Source organism: Crocodylus siamensis, chromosome 1, assembly GCF_052110815.1.
Source record: "Crocodylus siamensis isolate JL-2025a chromosome 1, ASM5211081v1, whole genome shotgun sequence".
Lineage (NCBI taxonomy): Eukaryota > Metazoa > Chordata > Crocodylia > Crocodylidae > Crocodylus > Crocodylus siamensis.
Window position 1 is genome coordinate 152,945,778 of NC_143395.1, and position 24,427 is coordinate 152,970,204.

The 24,427-nt window shown below is 48.4% G+C and overlaps 1 protein-coding gene across 4 annotated transcripts in view; it reads left to right on the forward strand.

Annotated features, from left to right (window-relative positions):
* The window catches only part of ABCC10 (ATP binding cassette subfamily C member 10), a 52,462-nt gene that overhangs the window by 15,503 nt on the left and 12,532 nt on the right, over nt 1-24,427 (forward strand). For 3 of the 4 annotated variants that reach the window (XM_090045835.1, XM_090045863.1, XM_090045852.1), the window contains exons 1-8: nt 10,030-10,121; nt 12,746-12,928; nt 14,531-15,911; nt 21,750-21,977; nt 22,332-22,488; nt 23,666-23,805; nt 23,895-23,974; nt 24,133-24,304. In XM_090045835.1, coding sequence (XP_089901961.1) covers nt 12,768-12,928; nt 14,531-15,911; nt 21,750-21,977; nt 22,332-22,488; nt 23,666-23,805; nt 23,895-23,974; nt 24,133-24,304 — 2,319 coding nt within the window. In that variant the 5' untranslated portion in view covers nt 10,030-10,121; nt 12,746-12,767. Of the gene's footprint in view, nt 1-10,029; nt 10,122-12,745; nt 12,929-14,530; nt 15,912-21,749; nt 21,978-22,331; nt 22,489-23,665; nt 23,806-23,894; nt 23,975-24,132; nt 24,305-24,427 lie in introns of those variants that run through there. The other variant, XM_090045844.1, reaches the window with a different exon arrangement.

The following is a 24,427-nucleotide window of genomic DNA, read 5'->3' on the forward strand; positions in this document are numbered from 1 at the left end:
GCGGTTGCTCGGCGATGCAGGGGGGCGGTCAGGAAGGCCAAGGTGGAGGTGAAACTGGGACTAACTTCCTGGATCAAGGACAACAAGAAGTCCTTTTTTAAATACACAGGGGGCAAAAAGAAGGTACCGGGTAACGTGGGGCCCCTGCAAGACATGCTAGGAAATTTGGTCGTCACACCAGACGACAAAGCTAACCTATTTAACGACTTCTTTGCCTCCATTTTCCTGAGCAGGGACCAGATCAGCCCCCCACTGGGCCCCCCCTCAGGCCCCAGGGGAGGTGCACCTAGGCCAAGGGTCAGTGAGGATCTACTCAGGGAACTTCTGGAGGGACTGGATGCATTTAAATCAACTGGTCCGGACGATCTCCACCCCAGAGTGCTGAGGGAATTAGCTGCGGTCATTGCGGGACCACTGGCACAGCTGTACGAGCACTCGTGGTGCTCTGGTGTGGTGCCAGAGGACTGGAAGAGGGCCAATGTGGTTCCCATCTTCAAAAAGGGGAGGAAGGAGGACCCAGGGAACTATAGAGCAGTTAGTCTTACCTCGATCCTGGGCAAGCTTTTTGAGAGAATTATCCTGGCACATGTCTACGTGGGGCCAGCAGGGGAGATTATGCTTAGGGGCAACCAACACGGGTTCATTAGCGGCAGGTCCTGTCAGACCAACCTGGTGGCCTTGTATGACCAGGTCACCAAATCTTTAGATGCAGGGGTAGCAGTGGACATAGTCTTTCTGGACTTTCAGAAGGCCTTCAACACTGTCTCTCACCCCGTCCTCATTAAGAAACTGGGGGACTGTGGTATCGACACCCATACAGTCAAATGGGTCACCAACTGGCTGGAGGGCCGCACCCAGAGAGTGGTGGTAGATGCATCATTTTTGACCTGGAGGGATGTGGGCAGTGGGGTCCCCCAGGGCTCGGTCCTCGGGCCCACACTGTTCAACATCTTCATCAATTACTTGGACGAGGGGGTAAAAAGCACCCTGTTCAAATTTGCTGATGACACTAAGATGTGGGAGGAAGTGGGTACGCTAGAAGGAAGGAATAGGCTACAATCAGACCTAGACAGGTTACAGGGGTGGGCAGACGAGAATAGGATGGGTTTCAACACTGACAAGTGCAAGGTGATGCACAAGGGGAGGAAGAACCAGCAGCATACCTACAGGCTGGGGAACTCCCTTCTCGGCAGTGCAGAGGCGGAAAAGGATCTTGGAGTCATCATTGACTCCACGATGAACATGGGCCGGCAGTGTGGGGAGGCAGTCAGGAAGGCCAACCGCACCTTGTCATGCATCCACAGATGCATCTCAAGCAGGTCCAGGGAGGTGATCCTCCCCCTCTATGCGGCACTGGTCAGGCCACAGCTGGAGTACTGCGTCCAGTTCCGGGCGCCGCACTTCAGGAGGGATGTGGACAACATGGAGAGGGTCCAGAGGAGGGCCACTCACATGATCAGGGGGCAGCAGGGAAGACGCTACAAGGAGAGGCTACGGGACCTGAACCTGTTCAGCCTCCACAAAAGAAGGCTGTGGGGAGATCTAGTGGCCTGTTACAAACAGAGGGGATCAGCAGGCACTGGGGGAGTCCCTGTTCCCCCGAGCACTACCAGGAGTGACTAGAAATAACAGTCACAATCTGGCAGAGGGTACATTCAGACTAGACATCAGGAGGCGCTACTTCACTGTCAGGGTGGCTAAGATCTGGAACCAACTTGCAAGCGAAGAGGTGCTGGCTCCTGCCCTGGGGGTCTTTAAGACAAGGCTTGACAACCACCTTGCTGGGGTTGTTTGACCCCAGTACTCTTTCCTGCCATGGCAGGGAATTGGACTTGATCATCTGCTCAGGTCCCTTCTGACCCTACTAACTATGAAACTATGAGTTATTTTTACTTTGAAATCCAGAGTCTCACAATGGTTTTGTGACAGTTGGCGTTACTGAGTTTACTCACAAATAAACTGATCAAGGATCAAAAGCATATATAGACAGTTTGATCGTAAAGAAAGTTTGATCGTAAAGCAGATTTCTTCTCATGTTGGACTGCTTGGCAAAACAAGATAAAAGAGAAGCAAAGTGCAAAGTGCATCAGGGCTCTACCAGGTGCCAAACAGGCTTACCTGGGAGACGAAGAAGAGAGAGCAGACTTTCTGAGGCAGTTGATACCAGCCTTGGGGTTGTCCTCAGATCTTCCTCACCCTCTGAAACCCCTGGAGAGACTTTTGGTAAGTGCCAGCTCTTAGCGGCGATCCCTTTCTCTCTTTCAAGGAACCGAAAATAAGATATGCTGGCCTGCCAACCTTTGTTCCTATCTCTTCTGTTTTTCAGTCCCTCAGCCAGATTGCTTTGTTTCCACAGACAGGAATACTACTGGAATGTTGCTTCTTCAGCACTACTGATAACATTGAAATTTATTCTTGCAACCTCAGAGAATGCTTCACTCTGTGCAGTGAATGTGGGTTGGAAAGGTTGCTGTCTGCAAGGAGCTGCTTACATTCAAGGACAGAATTACTACTTTGTGCAGAAGTGGAGGGGATGGACATAGCCTGGCCTTGAAAGGATGGAAAGAGAACTTGGGGAAGAGGGATATCCAGAGCCTCAGCACTATAAACTACAATTCTCCACCAGCTAGTGTTTTATACTGGGTGGGAAAGGGGATCTCTTTATATCCACCTATTGTTCTGTTCCAGACTGCTGCATCAGCTGTCTCATGCTGGATGTGGTAAACTGGAGATCCTCATGTGTCTCCCAGTTTTCTCTGTCTGAGCTGGAAAGCAGAGCCTGAGCTCATGTGCTGACACCCTGTGCTTTTATAGGTAAAGCTGTGCTTTGCATTCATTGACGGTGCCTATATCAGGTTATCTATGCTGTAGGCCAGGGATTCTCAACCTTTTTTTGGACTTGGGGCACCCCACATTGGATCTGAGGCACCCCTGCATAACTTTGGTGAATTGAGTGGCACCCAGTTTCAAAAACTGATTTATATGTTATGGTGCTTCCTTCCTTCCAGAGGGGGCAGGCAGTGAGGGTGGGGGATGACCAGGCAGGAACAAGCCTGAGCTTGCATTTATCTGCTTATCTCTTTACACCTGGTGGCACCCTTCAAACAAGCTGGCAGTACCCTGGAGTTGCTGCAGCACCCTGGTTGGGAAACACTGCTCTAGGTAAAGACGTGCACAGCAGTTGTGTCAGTGTAGACTAATTTACAGTGCTGTCAGATAGTCATAGATTCATAGATTATAAGGGGCTGGAAGGGACCTCAAAAGATCATTGGGTTCAGCCCCTTGCACTAGACAGGAAAGACAACTGGGGTCAGGTGAACACCCTGACTGCGAAGAAGTTTTTCCTAGAGTTGAGCCTGAAGCAGTCTTCCAGGAGTTTGTGGCCATTACTCCTGGTTTTCCCCAAGGGTGCTCTGGTGAACAGTTGTTCACCAAGCCCTTGACATATTTCCAAGTCCCTCAGCCTTTCCTCATATGGCTTGTCCTGCAAGTCTCTGATCATATGGTTGGCTCTTCTCTGGACTCTCTCAAGCTTTTCCACATCTTTGTTGAAATGAAGCACCCAGAACTGAATGCAGTACTCCAGCTGTGGCCTCACTAATGCCAAGTAAAGTGGAAGAATCATTTCCTTGGTTTTGCTTGAGATGCATTGGTTGATGCGTGCCAGAGTATCGTTTGTCCTACTGGCTACAGCATCGCACTGATGGCTCATGTTCATTATAATCTATTATTACTCCCAGGTCCCTTTCAGTTGTGGTGCTAGTCAAATTGATTTCACCATGCCTGTAAGTGTGTTGGGGATTATTTGTCCCCAGATGGAGCACTTTACATTTCTCAGTGTTAAACTTCATCTGGTTCCAACCTGCCCAACTCTCCAGCCTGTCCAGGTCTGCCTGCATCTGGAGCCTATCTTCAAGCATGATCACACTCCCCCATAGCTTGGTGTCATCCACAGACTTGGCCAGTGAGCTCTTCACCCCCACATCCAAATAACTGACAAAGATGCTGAAAAGCACTGACCTAGCACAGACCCCTGAGGGACACCATTGGCCACTTCTCGCCAGGATAACACAGATCCATTCATAAGAACTCTCTGGGTTCTACCTCACAGCCAGTTTCCTACCCACCTAACCATTGAGCTGTTAAACCCACAATCCTCTAATTTTCCCATAAGAGCATCATGGGATACCAAGTTAAAGGCCTTTTGCAAGTCTAGGTATATAATGTTGACCTTCTCTCTATTATCCAGGTGGCACAATACCTAATCATAGAAGGAAATGAGGTTGGTAAGACAAGACCTGCCCGCGATGAAGCCATGCTGGCTGTCATTCAGAATCCTACCTTCTGCAAGCATATTGCACGTTGACTCGATGAATTTGTCCAGGATTTTCCCTGGGATTGAAGTTAGGCTAATTGGCCTAAATTTGCCCAGGTCCTCTTTCCTCCCCTTCTTGAAGATGGGCCCAACATTGGCCCTCTTCCAGTCTTCAGGGACCTCCCCCAAGTGCCACAAGTTTTGGAAGAATTTTGCCAGAGGTCCCGCAATGACCTTGGCCAGCTCCTTCAGCACTCTTGGGTGAAGTTCATCTGGTCCTGCTGACTTACAAACATCTAACTTTTCAAACTGATCATGCACCAGCTCAGCATCAACAGTAGGAAGGTGCTCAATCCCACCATGCCTACCTTATCTCGCATGATATTCCCCTTGGTCTGGTGAAATACCAAAGTAAAGTAGTCATTCAGAAGTTCAGTTTTCTCCTGAGTGTCGGTAACCAGCTGTCCTGAGGTGTTAAGCAGTGGCCCCACACTTTCATTTGTTTTCCTTTTGTTCCCTAAATAATTAAAGAAGGACTTCTTATTGTCTTTGATACCTGCTGCTAACTGAAATTCAATCTCTGCCTTAGCTTTTCTAATCGTCTCACTACAAGTGTGGCCCGTTTTTATATACTGTCCCAAGCTTCCATTGTCTGTATGCCTCTTTCTTCTTTTTCAAGAGGACCATGATATCCCTATTAAGAAAAGAGGGCTTGCCAGCCCTTCTGCTACCTTTCTTCTGCACAGGAATGGTCTTCTTTTGTGCTTCGAGGATTGTGTCCTTGAGGAACAATGACTCTTCATGTACTCCATTCACCTTTGGTCCCTGGTCCCACATCACTTCCCCTACTATTGCCCTGAGCCTGTTGAAATTTACTTTTTTGACATCCAAAACTTCAACCCTGCTAGTCGATTTGCCTGCCTTGCATTGGACAGTGAACATGATGATCTTGTGGTCATTGTCGCCCAGGCAATGCTCTATATACAAGTTGCTCACCAGATTGTCTCCTTTGGCCAAGACCAAGTCCAGGAGAGCATTACCTCTTGTTGGCCCTTGCACTTCCTAAGTCAGATAGAGCTATTCAATGCAGGTCAGGAAGTTACGCGACTGATCCGATGTAGTCGAGTGTTCCTTCTAAGCGATGTCTGTGTAATTGAACTCACTCATGATGACCGTGTCCTATGCGTACGTGGCCTCTGCCAGTTCTTAAGAGGCTCCTCCCTCTGGTTGGTGGTCTGTAGTGTTAGGTGCCCTTCCCCTCCCCATAGTTTGACCCAGAGGGTTTTGAGCCTTCTTCTTTGGAGCCGATGTCAGCCTCCAAGGAGATGTACTCCTCCCTTACATAGAGAGCTACACCCGCACCTTTCTTCCCTGCTTGGTCTCTTCTGTGTAAGGTTAGCCTTCTATGGCTATGTTCCAATCATGTGAGGAATCCCACCAGGTCTCTGTGATTCCTACTAGATTGTAATGCACACTGGAAAGTAGGAGGGCTATCTCCTCCTGCTTGTTCCCCATGCTCCTGGCATTAGTTTATAGGCACCTGAGTCTTCCAATTGACAACCTTGATTTCCTGACAAGCTGTGGGAGAACCATTCCCTCAGCTCTTTCAGAAGTGGTTATCCTAGTGTCCCCAACATTGGAGCTTTCTTGTACGCCAGTCCCCAGGTGTGCTCTAGTTAGAGTTTCCCGATCCCCCAGTGATCTTAGTTTAAAGCCCTATCTAGAAGATCTGCCATCCTGGCCAAGAACAGGGACATAGCTCTCTGCACGAGGTGGATGCCATCCCTTTCCAAGAGTCCTCTCTTCCTGTTAGTCCTCTATTCTTCTCTTCAGATAGTAGACAGGTACTAACTGACGGCAAAGTAAATTACTGCATTTAAACACACATGTAGATGGTGACATCGGGATTAGTTTACTCCAGCTCAAATTTGCACCAGAGTTTATTCATTTGCACTAATTGCATGTGTAGACACACCCACAGAGAACAGTTTGTTGGGCTATATTATGCAGAAAATCATGATAGTCTGTTCTGGACTTATATGGCTACATCTGCATAAGAAGCACTATATAGGAATATCTATATAGCCATTGGCAACGCATAGGGGGTGCACCCCCTGAGCGTGGCAGTGCACTCCCTGCAAACAGGTGCTGCCAGCACTGTCAGCAATGTCTGTGGGAGGTCGCCAATCTCTGGTCGACGCTCACCACCCCTGCCCCCTGCCCCCAACAGCACTGCGGCAGCCTGTGGGAACTCCCTGCTTGACGCTACTATGCTCCTGCCGTCAACAGCGCTGCCACCACCTGTGGGAGCTCGCCGTGTTCCCCCCAGCCTCTGGGGGCACATGGCATTCATGCATATAGCAAAATTAATTAATTAAATGAACTGCACAGACTTAATGTTTTAACCCTTTCTTCACAACCAGCTCTGTAATCTTTTCGTTGCACTTCTCTAAACTCCATCCAATTTGTCATCTTTCTGTAATGAAATTCACACAATACTCCAGATGTAGTTATAAAGGAGCCATTTAGAGAAAGACTGGCATATATATCTGCTACAAACAATGATGCTTCTGCATGCAGCTCAAACTTACATTAACTTTCTTTGCTGCTATATCACACTGGCAACCCATATTTCATTTGTTCAGTCATCCATACACCTCTTTCAGATGTCCCTACTTCCCAGCTTTCTCCCTCTCGTTAAGCATCTGTGTTACTCTTCCCCAGACGTACAAGCTCTATTCTATTCTATTCTATTCTATTCTATTATTTATTTATTTAAAGGGAGATATATGTACATCTTTCCCAGATATATGACTCATGGGGTATATATTTGGGCCTGCTAGGGAGGCCTGATACTGGTTACATATGGTTAAAGTTTGATGGTCACTGTGGCCACACACAGCTTATTGCAAACTATATCTGTACTGTATTGATTGTACATCTGGGAATGTATGTATATATAAAACCAAATTTCTTAGGTCCTTTCTCCCTATCTTTCTTTGTTGGTCAGTTAATTAGGATTTAATTCTAACATTTGCAGTTCCTTCATATGGCTCGCTGAACATTTTCATAGATTTCATAGACATCAGGGCTGGAAGGGACCTCGGGAGATCATCGAGTCCAGCCCCCTGCCCAAAGGGCAGGAAGTCAGCTGGGGTCATAGGATCCCAGCAAGATAAGCATCCAATTTACTCTTGAAGGTGTTCAATGTAGGTGCTTGAACCACCTCCGCTGGCAGACTGTTCCAGACCTTGGGGGCTTGGACAGTAAAGAAATTCTTCCTTATGTCCAGCCTGAAACGGTCTTGAAGGAGTTTGTGACCGTTCGACCTCGTCATCCCTTGGGGCGCTCTGGTGAACAGACGTTCTCCCAGATCCTGGTGGTCACCCTTGATAAACTTATAGGTGGCCATCAGATCACCCCTGAGCCTACGCTTTTCCAGGCTAAAGAGTCCCATGTCTCTCAGCCTATCATCCTAAGGTCTGTTTTCCTGACCTCTGATCATGCACGTGGCTCTCCTCTGGACTCTCTCAAGCTTCTCCACATCCTTTTTGAATTGTGGAGCCCAAAACTGGATGCAGTACTCCAGCTGCGGCCTCACCAAGGCCGAGTACAAGGGGAGAATGACGTCCCGGGATTTGCTCAAGAAGCATCTATGGATGCAAGCCAGCGTTTTGGTCGCTTTATTAGCCGCAGCATCGCACTGCAGGCTCATGTTCATCTTGTGGTCAATGATGACCCCCAAGTCTCTTTCTTCTGTAGTGCTATCCAATGTAGCACTGCCGAGCCTATAAGGATGCTGCAGGTTTTTCCTCCCAAGGTGGAGAATTTTTCAGTGTTAAACACCATCAGGTTCTCGTCTGCCCATTTGCTGAACTTGTCCAGGTCAGCCTGGATCACCCGCCTATCTTCTGGCGTGGATGCTTTGCCCCAAAGTTTGGTGTCATCGGCGAACTTGGCCAGTCCACTCCTGACTCCAGTGTCCACATCATTAATGAAGATGTTGAACAGTATGGGTCCCAGGACAGAGCCTTGAGGGACCCCACTGGTCACAGGGCACCATGATGAGTGACTGCCATCAATTACAACCCTCTGGGTCCGACCACGGAGCCAATTTCCCAGCCAGCGGATCGTGGTGGAGCCAAGACCACAACCGGCCAGTTTGGCCAAGAGGTGATCATGGGATACCAGATCAAAAGCTTTTTTGAAGTCAAGATATATGACATCAATCTCTTCTCCCTCGTCCAGGTGATAGGTCACCCAGTCATAGAAGGAAATGAGATTGGTCAAACAAGACCTACCCGCAACAAACCCGTGCTGGCTATCCCTTAGGATGTTAGCTTGGGCCAGTCCATCAAGGATGGCCTCCTTAATAAACTTTTCTAAGATCTTCCCCAGGATAGAAGTCAGGCTAATGGGCCTGTAGTTAGCCGGATCCACTCTCCTCCCTTTCTTGAAGATCGGCACCACATTGGCCTTCTTCCAGTCTTCGGGCACTACACCAGAGCGCCAGGAGTTTTCAAAGATCCGTGCCGGGGCTGGGCTATGACGCTTGCCAGCTCCTTGAGTACCCTGGGGTGTAGATTGTCAGGGCCGGCTGACTTGAAGGTATCCAGCTTCTGAAGATGTTCCTTCACGAGGTCAGCATTTATGGAGGGTAGAGGATCCCCATCACCCGGATCTCCCTGTCCCATAGCAGGCATTTTAGTAGGCTCAGGGGGCTGTTGTAGCTGTAATGGGCCAAAAAATGTACCTGCAGAGGCAAAGGTAGTGTTTTTCTGTGATATCTTTTATTGCACCAAATGAATAGTTACAAGAGATGTTAAACAAGCTTTCAGGCACAATGGTTTGCTTCTTGCCCAGACCCATACTGTATATTTTAGGTCAGGCTACTATGCAGGGGGGGAATTACGGGCATGGAGCCTGGCCACTCTGTGCTTCCCTCCTGCTATTTATGCTGCGGTACAGGGGTGCTCAATCCTCAACCCATGTAGCCATGTCATCCGGGCCACAGGATTTCCCACGAGTCTGAAAATGTGGTGGTGAAGGAGCAGTGGCAGTGTTAATCGCTGTTCCCCTGCCGCCAAATTTCCAAACCTGTGGGAAGCCCCATGGGCCAGATAGCAGGGCCCTCTGTGCTATGTTGGGCATGCAGAGCCAATCAGGGTGGCGCAGGGCCAATCCAGGCAGCACAGTGCTGATCCTGGTACAGGGCCCAACTGAGACAGGGCAGGGCCAGATCCTGGCACACGGGGCCAGATGATCCTACTGGTTGACCAGCCCGTGCCACTCATTTGGCCTGCAGGGCTAAATGCTTGGTTCCCACTGCTAGCACAAGCCTTGGATTGGCCGGCACCCATCGTGGAAGGAAGAGCGCTGGGCATTCTGAGGCCGCTCTAGCTCTGCCCTGGCTCCAGTCAAAGACAGCACCCTACCAAATCCCTGCCTCTGGCCTAGCCCCGTATTATGGGGCAAGGGAGGGGGGTTTTTTTGCGGGGGGAGGCATTCTGCTTCCACATGTGGTTGACATTGAGGAGCTGGTCGAGGCGTTACTGAGGCCGCGCACAGCTCGTTGCAAGGCAGGGGGAGGTGACGGGGGCAGGACCAACCCCAGTGGGGCCAATGCGGTGCCCTCCGCCCCCCCCCCATACAGGCCCTGCCCAGACGCAGCCAGCCCCTCCCACACCACCCCGGCCTCCAGCCCGCAGGGAGCCCTCCCGGCCGCAGGGGGCGCAGGCGGGCAGGAAGCGGGGCCCCGCCGGTGCTGTAGGTCGCGTCCCGGAGCCGGAGGGGCTGCCGATCCGAGGTACGGCAGGCGGCGAGGGTCATAAGCCGCCCGAGGGGGGCGGAAGGCAATCGCGATGATGTCACTGAAGGTCTCCTGCCTGCGGTGCGGTGCTCCTCGTCCTGCCCCACGTCTTGTGCTGCGGGCGGGACAGCATCACCCCCAGCCCAGCTGGGCACAGGACAGCTCTGCTTCCCCAGCCCACTGCAGAGCAAGAAGCCGTCCAGGCAGCAGGGGTGGGATCTGCCCCCACCACCTCCCCAGGGTGTGCTTGTGACTGGGCTGGGTGCCCCGGGGTTGCTTTCAGAAACAAGTAGGGTTGCCAGCCCTCCAGGATTGCCCTGGAGTCTCCAGGAATGAGATGGAAATCTCCAGGAGACTGCTGAGAGTCACGGGGAAGATAAATGACAGAATATTCATTGAAATAAGTATTATATGTCAAATCTGATTTATACAGTGGTCCAGTGGGTTTTTTAAATGTCATAGTAACTGCATTTGCCTTCCTGACATAAAGTTTACTCACCGTAATCCATAACTGATATACGCAAGCGCACGGATGCATTCGTGTTGTGTGTTGTGGGCACATTGGTGTTCTGGAAATCCGACAGAATAGATTCAAACAGAGTTGGCAACCCTAGAAACAAGGGGGAGGAGGGTGGGAGCCACTTCTCATCCTAGGGGTCAGGGCAGATGTGCACCTTGCAGACTAAGACACATAGCCTGAGTCCTCTTGTGGCCTGGCTGGGGTCATAAGATCAGAGGAAAGGAGGGCTACAAGGCTAGCCTCACAAGGCCATCTAGTCCAGCCTCCTGCTCAAGGCAGTGTGACCAAGCAAACGAGCTCCTGCGGTCCATTTCCAGTGAGGTTAGTCTGCCAGGTGCACATCTAACCCCCTAGGCCAGTGGTTCCCAAATGCTGATAGATTGGACACCACCAATGTAAACAATACAACCTTAAGTACCACCAGCAAATTTTTGTCATATAAAGTAATTATAATGTCATATAAAGTAATTGTAATAAACTTATAAAATAAATATAATAAAAATATAATAAATGTCATATAAAGTAATTATAATAAATCTGTTAAGGCATACCATTGACAGGCTGTCAGAGTATCACTGGTGGTACGCATACCACAGATTGGGAACCGCTGCCCTAGGTGGACCCAGGGGTGGGGAGGGGCAGGTGTTGCAAGGCATCATCACCTCTAGCACAACGTGTTTTTCTTCAGCTGAAAAAGAAACTAGAAGCTTTACTACTATGCAAGGGGCCTCGGGCTGCCTTGTTCAGTTTAAGGATGGGTTTTGCTTTGATCTGACTTCCTCAGAATGAGTTAAAAACAGTCTGCAGGGCTGTGAAATAGGAGCTTGGGACCAGGAGCAGCAAACAGACAGTATGGCAGAAGAAAGGTGAGCTTGATGGGTGGAACATCCAGACCATTAAAAAGGAGAGAGGGGGCCATTAACACCAGAGGAATTAAGAGTTTAGAAGGGAACCAGTTAAACTTTAATGAGCCATGAAGTCAAGTGATTCCCTCAGCACTGCCTGACTAGAAGTGCTGCTGCCGCTGCCAGGCGGTTGGTTTTAAACTTTGGGTAGAGCGGGAATCAAAGGGGGTGCAAGTGCACAAGTGCACACCTCCTGCATCAACCCCTGTCTAACCCTGATTTCTGCCTGGCTTTAGGCTATGGCAGGTAACCACCTCTGTCTCAGGCATCTCGAGTCCAGACTGGCATTGTTTTGCTTGGCCCAGGCCTAAACTCAGCTTGTTGGGAGCCACCATATTAGAAGGGGAGGGGGATGGCGGGGGACATCTATTCCTTAACAAAAGTGTCCTTTCCCCATGCTGTTCATGAGCCTGGGGATTTTCATAAGTGGTTGGGGGGCACATTTTAAACACTAGTTACCAAATATTCCTTTCTCCACTCAAGGACTGTAGCTTCTCATTTAATTCAGTAATGTTATCACATACTATTTCTCCAGCTGATGGGGAGGATGCCCAGCTGGAGAAGACCTGGATTGCTAATATAAAACATATAAAAAACATTTTTAAAACCAAGCATAAGTTGCACTTCTGGCTTGGCACAGGTTTTTCTTCCACTTCCCATTCTAAAGTGTTGCATGTGATTGTCGTGCATTGTTAAAGAACAGTTTGTCTGTCACAGGTGGCCACATAGTACAGCAAATTCCATGTGTGACTTGCCTACCTTATGAAATGAAGAAAAGTCTGAAAGATGTAATTAATACGTGTTTATAAAATGCTTTGAAATCTATATTAAGTGACCTGCAGAAAAGTGAGGTGTGTATTGTTAATATGTGAGTAATATTATTAAATGACTTAAGTATAAATAAGCCATGAGCAATTTAAGGCTGGAAATCAAAAGGTTTCTAAAGCCCTGTGATTCTGGAACAGCCTTCCCAGAAGAGCACTGGGGGAAAACTTAACTAGTTTAACAAAGGAGCTTGATTAGTTAATGAAAGGGATTGTGGAGTATAGTTGCCTACAACAGTAGGGATTGGACTCAGTGACCCAGAGGTCCCCTTCCAGTCTGATGTTCCTTTCTGTTCCCACCTATCCTTCATTTGTCCTGTGACTGACCTATTTGCAGATCTGACTCCTTTTCTTTCTTCTCTTCTCTCCTAGGTGTTCCTGGCTGTTGCAGAGGATGGAGAACATAGTGTCTGGTCTGTGTGGTACTAGCCCAGAAGATCCCCTTCCTGTCTGGATACATGGCAATGTTGGCCATTGCTTTAACCAGCTGACTTTGAATGCTGTTCCTCACGTGATGCTTGCATTAGTCAGTGCATGCTATGTGGGCACATCAAGGTACAGAGCCCTCTGCCTTTCTGTCATTTATAGTAAAGGAGCACGGAGAAAAGTTCATAAAGGATGGTAGGGTTTTTTCCCCTTCCTCCCTCCCAGTTATAACTTTACATATCAGCTAAATCAGGAGTGTCAAACCCATTTGGCCCTGTGGAGTACAGAACTAGTTCCTAAGTCAGATGAATGGTGCAGGGCTGGTCCCTCATGCCAAATTAGGCCCAAGGACCCACTTCCCACCATATGCTGGATTCAGTGCCCATGGTGCTTTTTCCAGCTAGTCCAGGATTGCACTGGACTTGGCACCCACTCTGGCCAAGGTGGATATTGCTTGCAGTACAGAGCCCAGACTGATTGAACCAGGCACTGTGGGCACTGGATCCAGCATATGGGTGGGTCCTGGACTGGCCATGCATGGGACCAGCATCAGGGGCCAGATGATGTGGTTCCATGGGCTGGATGCAGCTTGCAGACCAGATCTTTGACACAGCTGCCCTAAACAGTTCTTCATCTTCCTTTCAGTAATTGTGGAGGGCTATTGTGTGTCTCCTTCATTGGTTCATATCCAAACTGCAGCCTCTCTGCAGCTTCTTAATTTGTATTGTTTTAAAAAAGGGAAAGTCTGACACACAGCTGGAGTCTACATTAACTATAACTACTGAGGAGCAAGCCTGGGTCACTGCTGTTGACTACTAAATGAAAATACCCGCCCAGTGTATGGGAAAGAAAAAAAACAGTTTTATTAATGGTATATTCTCCTCTGGAGCACTGTAACTCTGGTCACTCGCTCTCAAGAAGGCTCTTGCAGAAGTGGCTGGGGTAATAAGAATGAGCAGGGACCTGAACAAAACTTTTATATGGATGAAGTTGAAAAGACTGGAATTGGTTAGGCTAGAGAGGATATGAGCCTGAAGTAAGAGATGTATGAGAGAGATATACAAAGTAATAATTGGTGGAGAGAAACTAAGAAGAGTTTCTCTCTCATATTGACTTTTCCTGTTCCTTCAGTCCACAAAGAACACACTTCAATGAAACTGAAAGGCAGCAGACATATAAATGAAAAGGAAATGTTTTATTGCCTGATGTACACTTAGCTGGTGGAACTTGCTACTACAAGATACCACAGATGCCAAGAGCTTAGCAGAAGCCAAGAAAGGATTGGTACCCCATAGTATGGAGATTGTAGCCATCCAGAGTTACAATAGAGAGGATAATAATATATTCTAGAACAGATTTTACTTCTCATGCACCAGTGCCTGATCCTACCACAAACTGCCTCAGGTTAGGAGGGAACTCCCTTATTGGAAGGTGATTCAAGTTGGCTTCTACTATGGGCTTTCTTGTACTTTTCTGAGTTGTCAGGTACTGACAAAAATGTCAGATTATATGGACACATCATCCATTATGGCAGCCCCTACGTTTCTAAATGCTCTGAAGCTGGGGAATGGAATAGAGAGCCTGGCATCACCCCAAGGGGTATGGACTGAGAGTGGATAGATATGGAAGGAAGCAGTGGAAGAAAAAGGAAGGAAGCAGAGGATTGAGTCCCAGGTAAGGGGATGGTTGTTTGTTCCACTGTAAAGCTTTCTCCAATGTTTTCTTCTCTAGATCTCCTGGTCCTGGGGCTCCTCACAGACCTGGCTGGACATGCAGAATTGCTGCCTCCTTCATACTCGCTGGCCTGCCTATCCTTGACATAATCCCAGCAGTCATGTCTCAGCAGCAGCTGGGCCCTTTGTACCTGGAAGTGCTGACAAGTGGCATTGCCTTGTTGGCATGGCTCACTCACAGCTTGGCACTTCTCATGCTTTACAGGTCCGTTTACAGCTTTTCCCGTGGCCCTGCAGCCATGGCACTCCTTACTCTCTTACCCATCCCTGGCTTTGTCATCACACTGGTTTGGCACTGCCAGCATGAGATGGTCTGGTTCCATAACCATCCTGCTCTCATTTTTAGACTTTCCATCCTCTGCCTACAGCTGGCCTGTCTGCTTATTTATGTGATTGGGTACATCACTCCTGTTGCCAGCAGGCAAGAATTTTGTTCCATCAATGACCCCTGGCAGCATGACCCTCCCTTCTCAGAGTCAGGGATCCTGGCACCTGACTGGCAGGGAGTGGCAGAGGATGGCGAGAGCTGGCTCTCACGCTTCTTCTATACTTGGACAAATCCTCTTATGCAGCGCGGCTATCAGTGGAAGCTGAATCGGCCACAAGATGTCTACCTTCTACCTCGACGACTCCAGGCTGCCAGGGTCCGTGACCATTTCTACTCCTGCTGGCAGGAAAAAGCAGCTCTCAGGCAAGAGGAGGAAGAGATAGTATCTCCCACTAGCCCAATGGTTTCTAAAGGTGATGCAAGCAGAGATTCCCTTAATGCTCCTGGAAGCTCACACAGCACTCAGAAGGCTGTGAGACTCCTCTCAGTGCTGCATGCAGCTTTTGGGCTCCGATACTACTCCCTTGGGCTCCTGAAGCTGGTTGGCAGCCTGTTGGGTTTCTCAGGTCCTCTGCTTTTGAACCTGCTGGTTAATTTCATGGAGTCACGCCAGGAGCCCCTGAGCCATGGGGTACTGTATGCCATGGGTCTCTTTGCTGGCTCCTTTCTGGGTGCTCTCTTACGGAACCAGTTCAGCTATGAGGTGAACAAGGTGATGTTGATGGTGCGCACAGCAGTCATCTCTGCCATATACCGCAAGGCCCTCAGGGTCAGCAGCACCAGCCTGGCTAGATTCACCATGGGGGAGATCGTCAACTTCATGAGCACAGACACTGATCGGCTCATCAACTTCTGCATCAGTTTCCACGAGGTGTGGAGCCTCCCTTTCCAGTTTGCCATCACTCTCTACCTCCTCTACCAGCAGGTGGGTGTAGCTTTCCTGGGAGGCCTGGCCCTGGCCCTGTTGCTCGTGCCCATCAACAAGGTCATAGCAAACCGCATCATGGAGAACAACAAGGAGATGCTGACACACAAAGACACACGAGTCAAGGTAAGGGGGCAGCATGTGGCTCTGGGTTCATTGCCACAGTATCTTTCAGTCACTCTGGTAGCTCCAGCTGTTTGGATCCACCTTGGAACCCAGCAGCCTTGATGGGAAGTGTCGGGTGGTGAGATGCTGTGTCCTTTTGATTCTACCAAGAGTGCAATTGTTGTCCAATGTTATTGTGGCCTCTGTAGTGTATCCAGTCACCCCTGGGGTTTCCTTTATTGAGAGTAGAAGGACCTCTGAACCCCCAGTCTGTTTCCTCAGAGCTGCTGCTATCACATATTCTAAATGGTGTCTTCTAAATCTAGGACCGTCTGCAGGCCACTGGTTTCTAGGGGATGTTTCCATGCTTTATTGCTGGTTTTGTACCTCTGATTTGGCCACTTCATTCACCCTCCCCATCCTCTGCCATTTCAGCCTGTGCTGCTCAATTGGCAGAAGAGAAGAATTGCTATGTACTGGGTGAGACCGTAGGTTCATCTTGCCCATTATCCTGTGTCACATATTGGCAGAGAGTGGATGCTAAACTGGGGGAGTGAACAGGGTGTGAACTAAATTTTTTCACTGTTCCTTTCATACTTGCAGCCTCCAGCATTTAAGGTCTAGGAAGCTCTTATTCAGAGGCTAGATCCCTAACTTCCATACTCAATAGCTACTGATGCACCTTTCCTCCAAGAATTTATCCAGTCCTTTTTTGCATCTAGCTAAACTGTCAGCTTCCCTAACACCTGGTGACAATAGGTTCCAGACATTAATTACACACTGTGTAAAAAAGAACTGCTTTTTTTAGCTTTAAACTTACTAACTACTAGTTTCATATTGTGGCCCTTAGTTCTTGTATTGTGAGAGAGAATAAATAATGAATCCCTATTTACCTTCTCTTCGCCATGTAGTATTTTGTAAGCCCTTATCATGTGTTCCCCTCCACCCCCTGGCATGACTTTCTAAACTGAATAGGCCTGGCCTCTTGAGTCTCTCCTCATATGGAAGCCCCTCCATCAATGTGCACCCCCTGAGAGCTCTGGAGCACCCCTGTTAAGCCATGCTCCCTGTTTAGGCGATGGGCAGGGGACAGGCAGGAGCACTGGTGCCCCCCTGTGGGTGCCAGCTGCAGAGTGGGGCCTCCAGCAAAAGCGGCCGCACTGCTTTTTGGCAAGTGAGATCAGTCATGGTCCCCCCCACTCCAGTTAGTGTGATCAGCCACCAGGGGACCACCCCCCGGTCAGTGAGATTAGCAGCTGGGGGACACCCCCCTGCCCCCCTGTAGCTGGTGTCAGGGGGAGGGAGGGGGGCGCATCCCCCCTGCCCGACTCAAATGGCACCAGTCACTCATGCCCTCCATACTGCTAATCATCCTTGTTGTCCTTCTCCATATCCTCTCTAGTTCTTCTATATCCTTTTTGAGGTGTGGGGTACAGAACTGGGCACAGTATTCAAGGTGTAGATGTACCATGGATTCATAAAGGGGCATAAATCCTTTTTTTGTTTACAGTTCCTGTCTTAATAATTCCTAATATTTTGTTTGCCTTTTTGACGGCTACTGATCGCGGAGCTGATGTTTTTAGCAAACTGTCCGCAATGACTCCTAGATCTCTTTCCTATGTGGTATCAGCTAAGGCAAAGCCCATCATGGTGTAGGTATAGCTCGGGTTATTTTTGCCCAGGTGCATAATTGTACACTTACCTACACTGAATTGTATCTGCCACTTAGTTGCCCATTTGCTCAATCATGACAGAACCTTCTGTAGTTTCTCACAGTCCACCTTGGTTTTTACTTCTTTGAATAATTTTGTGTCATCGGCAAATTTGACCACCTTGCTAGATCATTTTCCAGATCATTTATGAATATGTTAAACAGCACTGGCCCCAACACAAATCCGTGGGGGACCCTTCTGTTTACTTTTTTCCATCCTAAAAACTGACCATTTACACTCAGTCTTTGCTTTCTATCTTGGAGCCAATTTCTAATCCACAAGTGAATGTTTCCTGCAATCCTATTACTGTCTAACTTAGTTAAGAACTTTTGATGTTGGATTGTATCAAAGGCTTTTCTGGCAGTCCAAATATACAGCATCAACTGGATTGGCCTGATCCACCTGCTTATTGGCACTCTCAAAGAATTCAAGTAGGTTGGTGAAGCACAATATCCCTTTGACAAAGCCATGTTGATTCCTCCCCAGCAAGTCATGTTCATCTACTGGCTGAATAATCCTTTTCTTTATTATTGTTTCCACCAGTTTTCCAGGAACAGAAATTAGATTCACTGGCCTATAGTTCTCTGAATCCCCTTTAGAGCCTTTTTTAAATATGGGAGTCACACTGGCAGCCCTCCAGTCTTCTGGTACCGAGGCTATTTTTAGTGATAGGTTGCATACTACAGTTAGGAGATCTGCAGATTCTGATCTGAACTCCTTTAGGACCCTAGGGTGAATGTGATCAAGTCCTGGTGATTTACCACTGTTTAGTTTATAAATTTTCTCCGTGACCTCATCTATTGAAACCTCAGTTTGGGTCAGCGCCACTGACTTGTCCCTAGAGAGGAGTGGAACTGGTGATGGAATTTTTCTAACATCTTCCACAGTGAGGACAGGTGCAAAGAATGCATTTAGTTTCTTGGCTAATGGCCCTGTCATCCTTTAATGCCCCTTTTACCCCCTGGTCATCCAAAGGCTTAGCTGACTCCCTGGCAGGCCTTCAGCTTCTAATTTACTTAAAGACATTTTTATTGTTCCCTTTTGTGTCTCTAGCAAGTCTATTAGCTTGTCTTATTACAGTTTTACATTTGCTTTGTCAGTGTTTATGTTCTCTTTTTATTTTCTTCATTTAGGATTTGACTTCCACATTTTGAAAAAAGCCTTTTTTTCTGCTGCCTGCCTCTGCAATTCTGCCATTAAAGTGTACTGGCTTTGTTTTGGTCCATTTTCCTTTTTTTTTTTTGATTTGCGGTATGCATTTTCTTTGTGCCTCCAGTATGATGTTCTTAAGTAGTTCCTATGCTGCCTGAAAGTTCCTTACTGCTTTAGGGCCCCCTTTTAACTTCCTCCTTTTGGTGTTGTCTCCCTTTTTAAAGTTAAAGGATACCCTGGTAGAGTTTCTTGTCTCCCTTCCTACATGGATGTTGAAGAAACCACTGTATTGTGGCCATTATTGCCAAGTGGCTCAGTAACAGTTACCCTTTGCACCAAATCCTGTATACTGCTTTGGATTAGGTCAAGAATGCCTTTCCTCTTGCAGATTCCAAGAGTAACTGCTCCAGGAAGCAGTCTTTTATAAAGTCAAGAAATGTGGTCTGTACATCCTGACCTGATGTTAGATTGACCCAGTCTATTTGTGGATAGTTGAAGGCCCTCATTATTATGTTTTCTGCTGCCACAGCCTCTCTCAACTCCATTAGCATTTCTAGTTCTCTGCTGCTGTCCTAGCTGGGTGGGGTCAATGGTATATCCCTAGATGTGCCTTTTTTTTCTATTGAAACCTGGGATTTTCATCCACAAGATTCTATGGAACCTCTCTTATCAGTTGAAAAATCTAACGTATTTGATTCAATAATCTTTGATGCCACTCCTCCACCAGTGCCACTCCCCCACCAGTACAACCTACTCAGTATAACTTGGATTCTGGTATTACAGCATCCCATTGATTTTCCTTGTTCCACTGTGTTTCAGAGACACCTGTTACATCAATATCACCATTTGCTGTATTCAAGTTCCCCCGCCTTTTGATCTTAGACTTCTAGCATTAGTATAAAAGCAGGTATACACTTTATTGTTGCCTAGTTGGTTACTTCTATGTGACCTTTTATTTACTAAAGGTATTTTGCTTGTTCTTTGCCTTCACCCTGTTTCTTATCCCCATCCGAACTGTGTGCTGTTCTGCAACTGTCAGCTTTATCCGTTTTTAGTTTAAAAGCTGGTCTACCACTTTTTTAATATTATGTGCCAGCATTTTGGTACCGTTTTGGTTCAGGTGGAAACCATCCCTCTGTACAGGCTCTTTCCTGTTCCAAAAGGTCCTCCAGTTCCTATTAAACCTAAACTCTTCCTCCATACACCCTCATCTCAGCCATGCATTAAGACTCTGAAGCTTTGCCTGTCTACCTGGCTTGTGCTACCGTAGAAATCCTGGACTTCAGCCTCCTCCCTAGCAGCCTAAATCTAGCTTCTAGGACCTCCTTGCTATCCTTATCTATGTGTCTGGTACCCCCATGGACCACAACCTCCAGGTCCTTCCCAGCCCTTCCTAACAGCCTATCTACACATCTCGGTGGTCTGCTACCTTTGCATCTGGGCAGGCAAGTCACCCTGCAATCCTCTCAGATGTCACAGACCCAGCTATCCATGTCTCTAATAATCGAATTGCCCACAACCACCACCTGCCTCCTATTCTTTAGGGTTCCCTCCCTTGGAGGAGTACTGTATCCTTGTTGCAAGAGGATGCTGTAACATCAGGTGGAAGGTGGGTCCCATCTAGTTTACTTCCTTCTAGGCTCGATGTCCTCCATCCCTGAGGCTCTCATCCTCCTTAGCAGCATAGGAGTTGCTACTGTGGAGGTAGTACTGCTCTTCAGTGTCCCTGAAAGCCTCATCTGTGAGCCTCTCTGCCTCCTATAGCTGCTTCAGTTCTGCCATCTTAACCCTGCAAAAATGTACTTGGTCTCTCAGAGCCAGGAGTTCTTTGCATCAGATGTACACATATGAAAGCTGCCCCTGGGGCAGGTAATCATACATTCTACACCTGGTGCAATAAACTGGGTAGACTGCAGCTTGTCACTAGACTTCTACCTGCATATTTTTAGAAGTGTTAAAACTGAGTTTCTTCTTTTAAGAAGGTTTTGATTTATGGGTCCCCTTAGACTAGAAACTTTGAATTTACAGGTTGAATTTCTGTTTAGTCATACTCTGCCCTAATTACAGCTACTACTTAAAAAAAGGACTTAAGTATTGGTCTCACTGTTGAGTTTCAGCTACTTCTGCTAAATATCTAGGTTACCACTTTCAGCAGGTACCTAGGTTAGTTACTCTTAATTAAAGAAAAAACTTACCTTAAAAGCTCCCCTTCAAAGAGGTGATATCCTGAATGATGGAGTTTTAGGCTGTTTGAACCTGGCTTTTCCAGTGGGGACATGACTCTTAGCAGCCTCTCCTCTTACCCATTTTCCAGACATTTCAGAAGCACAGAAATGTAAGTCTTAGTCCCACACACACTGAGCATCTGTAGGCATTCTCACCATAGGCACCCCCCCAAAAAGCTTCATTTAGGGGCTGGACAGATGAACAATTATACTATGGGGACTTAAGGCTCATTAGTGAATCTGTAACTGTTGTCTGTTTCTGTCATACAGTAAGTAAATCTAAACTGTGGTAATTCACCCTTTTGCTTTTAACTTCCACTTACCCCAAGATAGGAGTGGACAGATAAAACAGTTATGCAGCTGATTTGTAGTAAGTCTTTCTACCTTAAAATGGTTGCATCTTCCTCTCCTGCCTTCCCCTGGTTCTTCTCCAAGTAACTTAGGACCAGTCTGTTGGATGAGCTTCTTCCTTTAGGAAGAGCTAGTTTGGTTTCCCTTGGGCTTGAAATATTGAGCATGAGATTTAGACTTTCACTTGGGTGAGATGAGCTGAATAGGTGAGGTGATACCAATAGAGAAGGGCCAGAGCTCCTGACCATTGTAGATGCATCTTAGTTGCTGATAAGCAGCTCCTTGTTTCTCCATCATAACTCTTAGTAAGAGCAAAGGCCAAGTCTTGGCTTCTCTCTCTCAGCTCGGCATGGCTAGTGTCAGTGTGACATAGAGCAGACCAAGTTCAGACCACGCTGTTTGCTCCTCTTCTACTGCAGCTGATGACAGAATTCCTGTGTGGCATGCGAGTGATCAAGTTCTACACTTGGGAGCGGCATTTTGGTGCCCGTGTGAACTTTTGCCGGGCCAAGGAGCTACAGAAGCTGCGAGCTATCAAGTACCTGGATGCTGTGTGTGTGTACCTGTGGGCTGCACTCCCAGTGGTTGTCTCCATTGTCATCTTCATCACCTATGTTCTGCTCGGGCACCAGCTTACTGCCACCAAGGTAATAATGGGGGAGACCCTGAGCAGCATCAGTGCTCAGCTTGGACTGCTGTGGCCAGAATGGTTTTTCAGAACCACTTTCAGCAGGTAACTGTGTGACAGTGCAGCACTTCTACCCCTCCCACCTGTGGAGTTGAGGGGAGATCTCCCCTGCGAATACAGCTGAGCCCATCATGTGGGGTGCAGCCATGGCTACCCTGGCAACAGAGGGTGATACCTTTCACCCTCTGAGGGTGATATCACAAACCTGCAAGGGTATGTTCTGGTCCCTATTGCAGCTCTTTGGGAAATTCTTCTGGGTACATGGCATGCTAAAGCGTCACTCCCACCTGGTTCCTTGTCCTCTCTCACACAGGTGTTCACAGCCTTAGCACTTGTCGGGATGCTTATTCTCCCCCTCAATAACTTCCCATGGGTGCTGAATGGAATCTTGGAAGCCAAAGTGTCCCTGGATCGAATCCAGCGCTTCTTGGAGCTCTCGGACCAGGACTTGGAGGCCTATTACTCCCTGGGTATATGGCTGTGGGCTGGGACCCAGGCAAAACAGGCACTACTAGCTTTTGGGTGAATCCTGCCGCAGGGAGTTGGAAAAGAGTGGAGAACCCTGAGCAGTGCAGCTGGCTTTGGTGCACAGGGCCTCAGTCTGAGGGGAGCAGGGCTCTACTCACCAAAGTGAACATTTAGGGAAATTCTGGTCACCTCTGAACTCCCAAGAGCACTGAGCTATGACCCTTTGGTCAAACTGATGTGGGGACAGAAATGAGGGTGAGCACACACTTCATCCCCTGTAGAAGGGCTGACCACAGGATTCTTCTGTACCGCACCAGATACCTTAAGTCAGTGGTGCTCAACCTTTTGGCTCCCCAGGCCAGATGCATGGTGTGGGACCCATTTGTAGACTGGGTAAGTCCTGGGGGCCTGGCACTTCCCCCTTCCATCTTCTCTGGAATTGGGCCCTGGAGCCTGGTGCTACCCCCAACCGGGCCTCTGCATTGGAATCAGGCACTGGATCCAGTGTGCTGGGCCTGGGGCTCTCTCCAGGTCCAGAGATTTAGCAACTGAGTAGTGGTGCCACTGCTCTTCCATTACCAAATTACTAGCCCTCTGAGGAGCCTTGTGGGCCAGATGATACAGTGCTGTGGGCCAGCTCTGGTCCACAGGCCAGAGGTTGAGCATGCCTATCATTCCTCACTCATTTCTCCAAAATCTCCCCTGATACTGAAGCTGCCAGCCATGTTGCCTTTGGTTGATAAAGTGGCATGGAGGACGATAGTTCTCTGCTCCCCTCCCTGTACACCCTTCTTCCTCTCCCTCACCCTGTTGCCAGCTCCCTGCTGTTCTCTGGCATCTTCATACCAAAGGAAGCTAGCAGTTCTGGGAGTGACTCCAGGAGGGTTTGCATGAGCTTTCCACAGAGACACAGTGGTAGGTGAAGGACAGAAGAGTGAAGGTGGCTGAGGGGAGGCTGCAACAGGGACGTGTCAGTGTCATGCTGTGGCCTCTTGCAGCTGAGTGGAGTGCATCAGAAATGGGTCTTCTCCATTCAGGTGTGGGGCTGATCACGTGTTCTGCATCTAAGACTGGGCTGGCTTTCCAGGGAGCACAGTGCTGGATGGGATGCTGAGCCCAGCTCCATGTTGCTTCCTACTGTGAGGTTAATGCAGTAACTGGGCAGCTTTTCCTTTGCAGATGGTCCCTCATTCCCATCCTCTGCACTGGAAATGCATGACTCTACCTTCTCCTGGTTGTCAGCTGGGAAGGAGAGTGCTGAGCAGCATCCATCCAGAGGGACTCTGCAACTCTTTGTTCAGGACCTGGCAGTGAGAAAGGTGGGGGTGGGGAGCAGGGTATATGGTATGGGGAGCCATCACAGGAGATCCAAGCTTTAATGTAATGAATCTGCTCATTTCCCCGGTAGGGGGAGCTTGTTGGCGTTGTTGGAAAGGTCGGCTGCGGAAAGAGCTCTCTGCTGGCAGCAATTACCGGAGAACTCATCAAGTAAGTTGCCAAAAACCTCTTGCCCCCACTCCCTCCCCAGCCCTTACAGCAGCCCTGTTCTGAGGGATACCTAAGAGGTTTGTCCCACTTCCCAGGCACACTCTCCTGAGGAAATTTCACCTTTTCTTTTCTCCCCCTGGTCTGCACGTCATTTGCAGGCTGGGTGGACACGTGTATGTCTGGAATCTGGAGCAAGGATTCGGCCTGGCCGCACAGGAGCCCTGGATTCAGTTTTGCACTGTCCGTGAGAACATCCTCTTTGGGAAGGAGTACAATGCCAGGCACTACCAGGAGGTGCTAGAGGCCTGTGCACTTTCCGATGACCTGAATGTGAGTGCCCTGGGACAAGGTCTGCCAGCTCTCACAGGCCTTGCCCTGGGTCTGAGCCTAAACCTCTGCCAATTCAGGACAGCACAGAAGAAAAGCAGTTCCTATTTTGCATTTCCCCTGCCT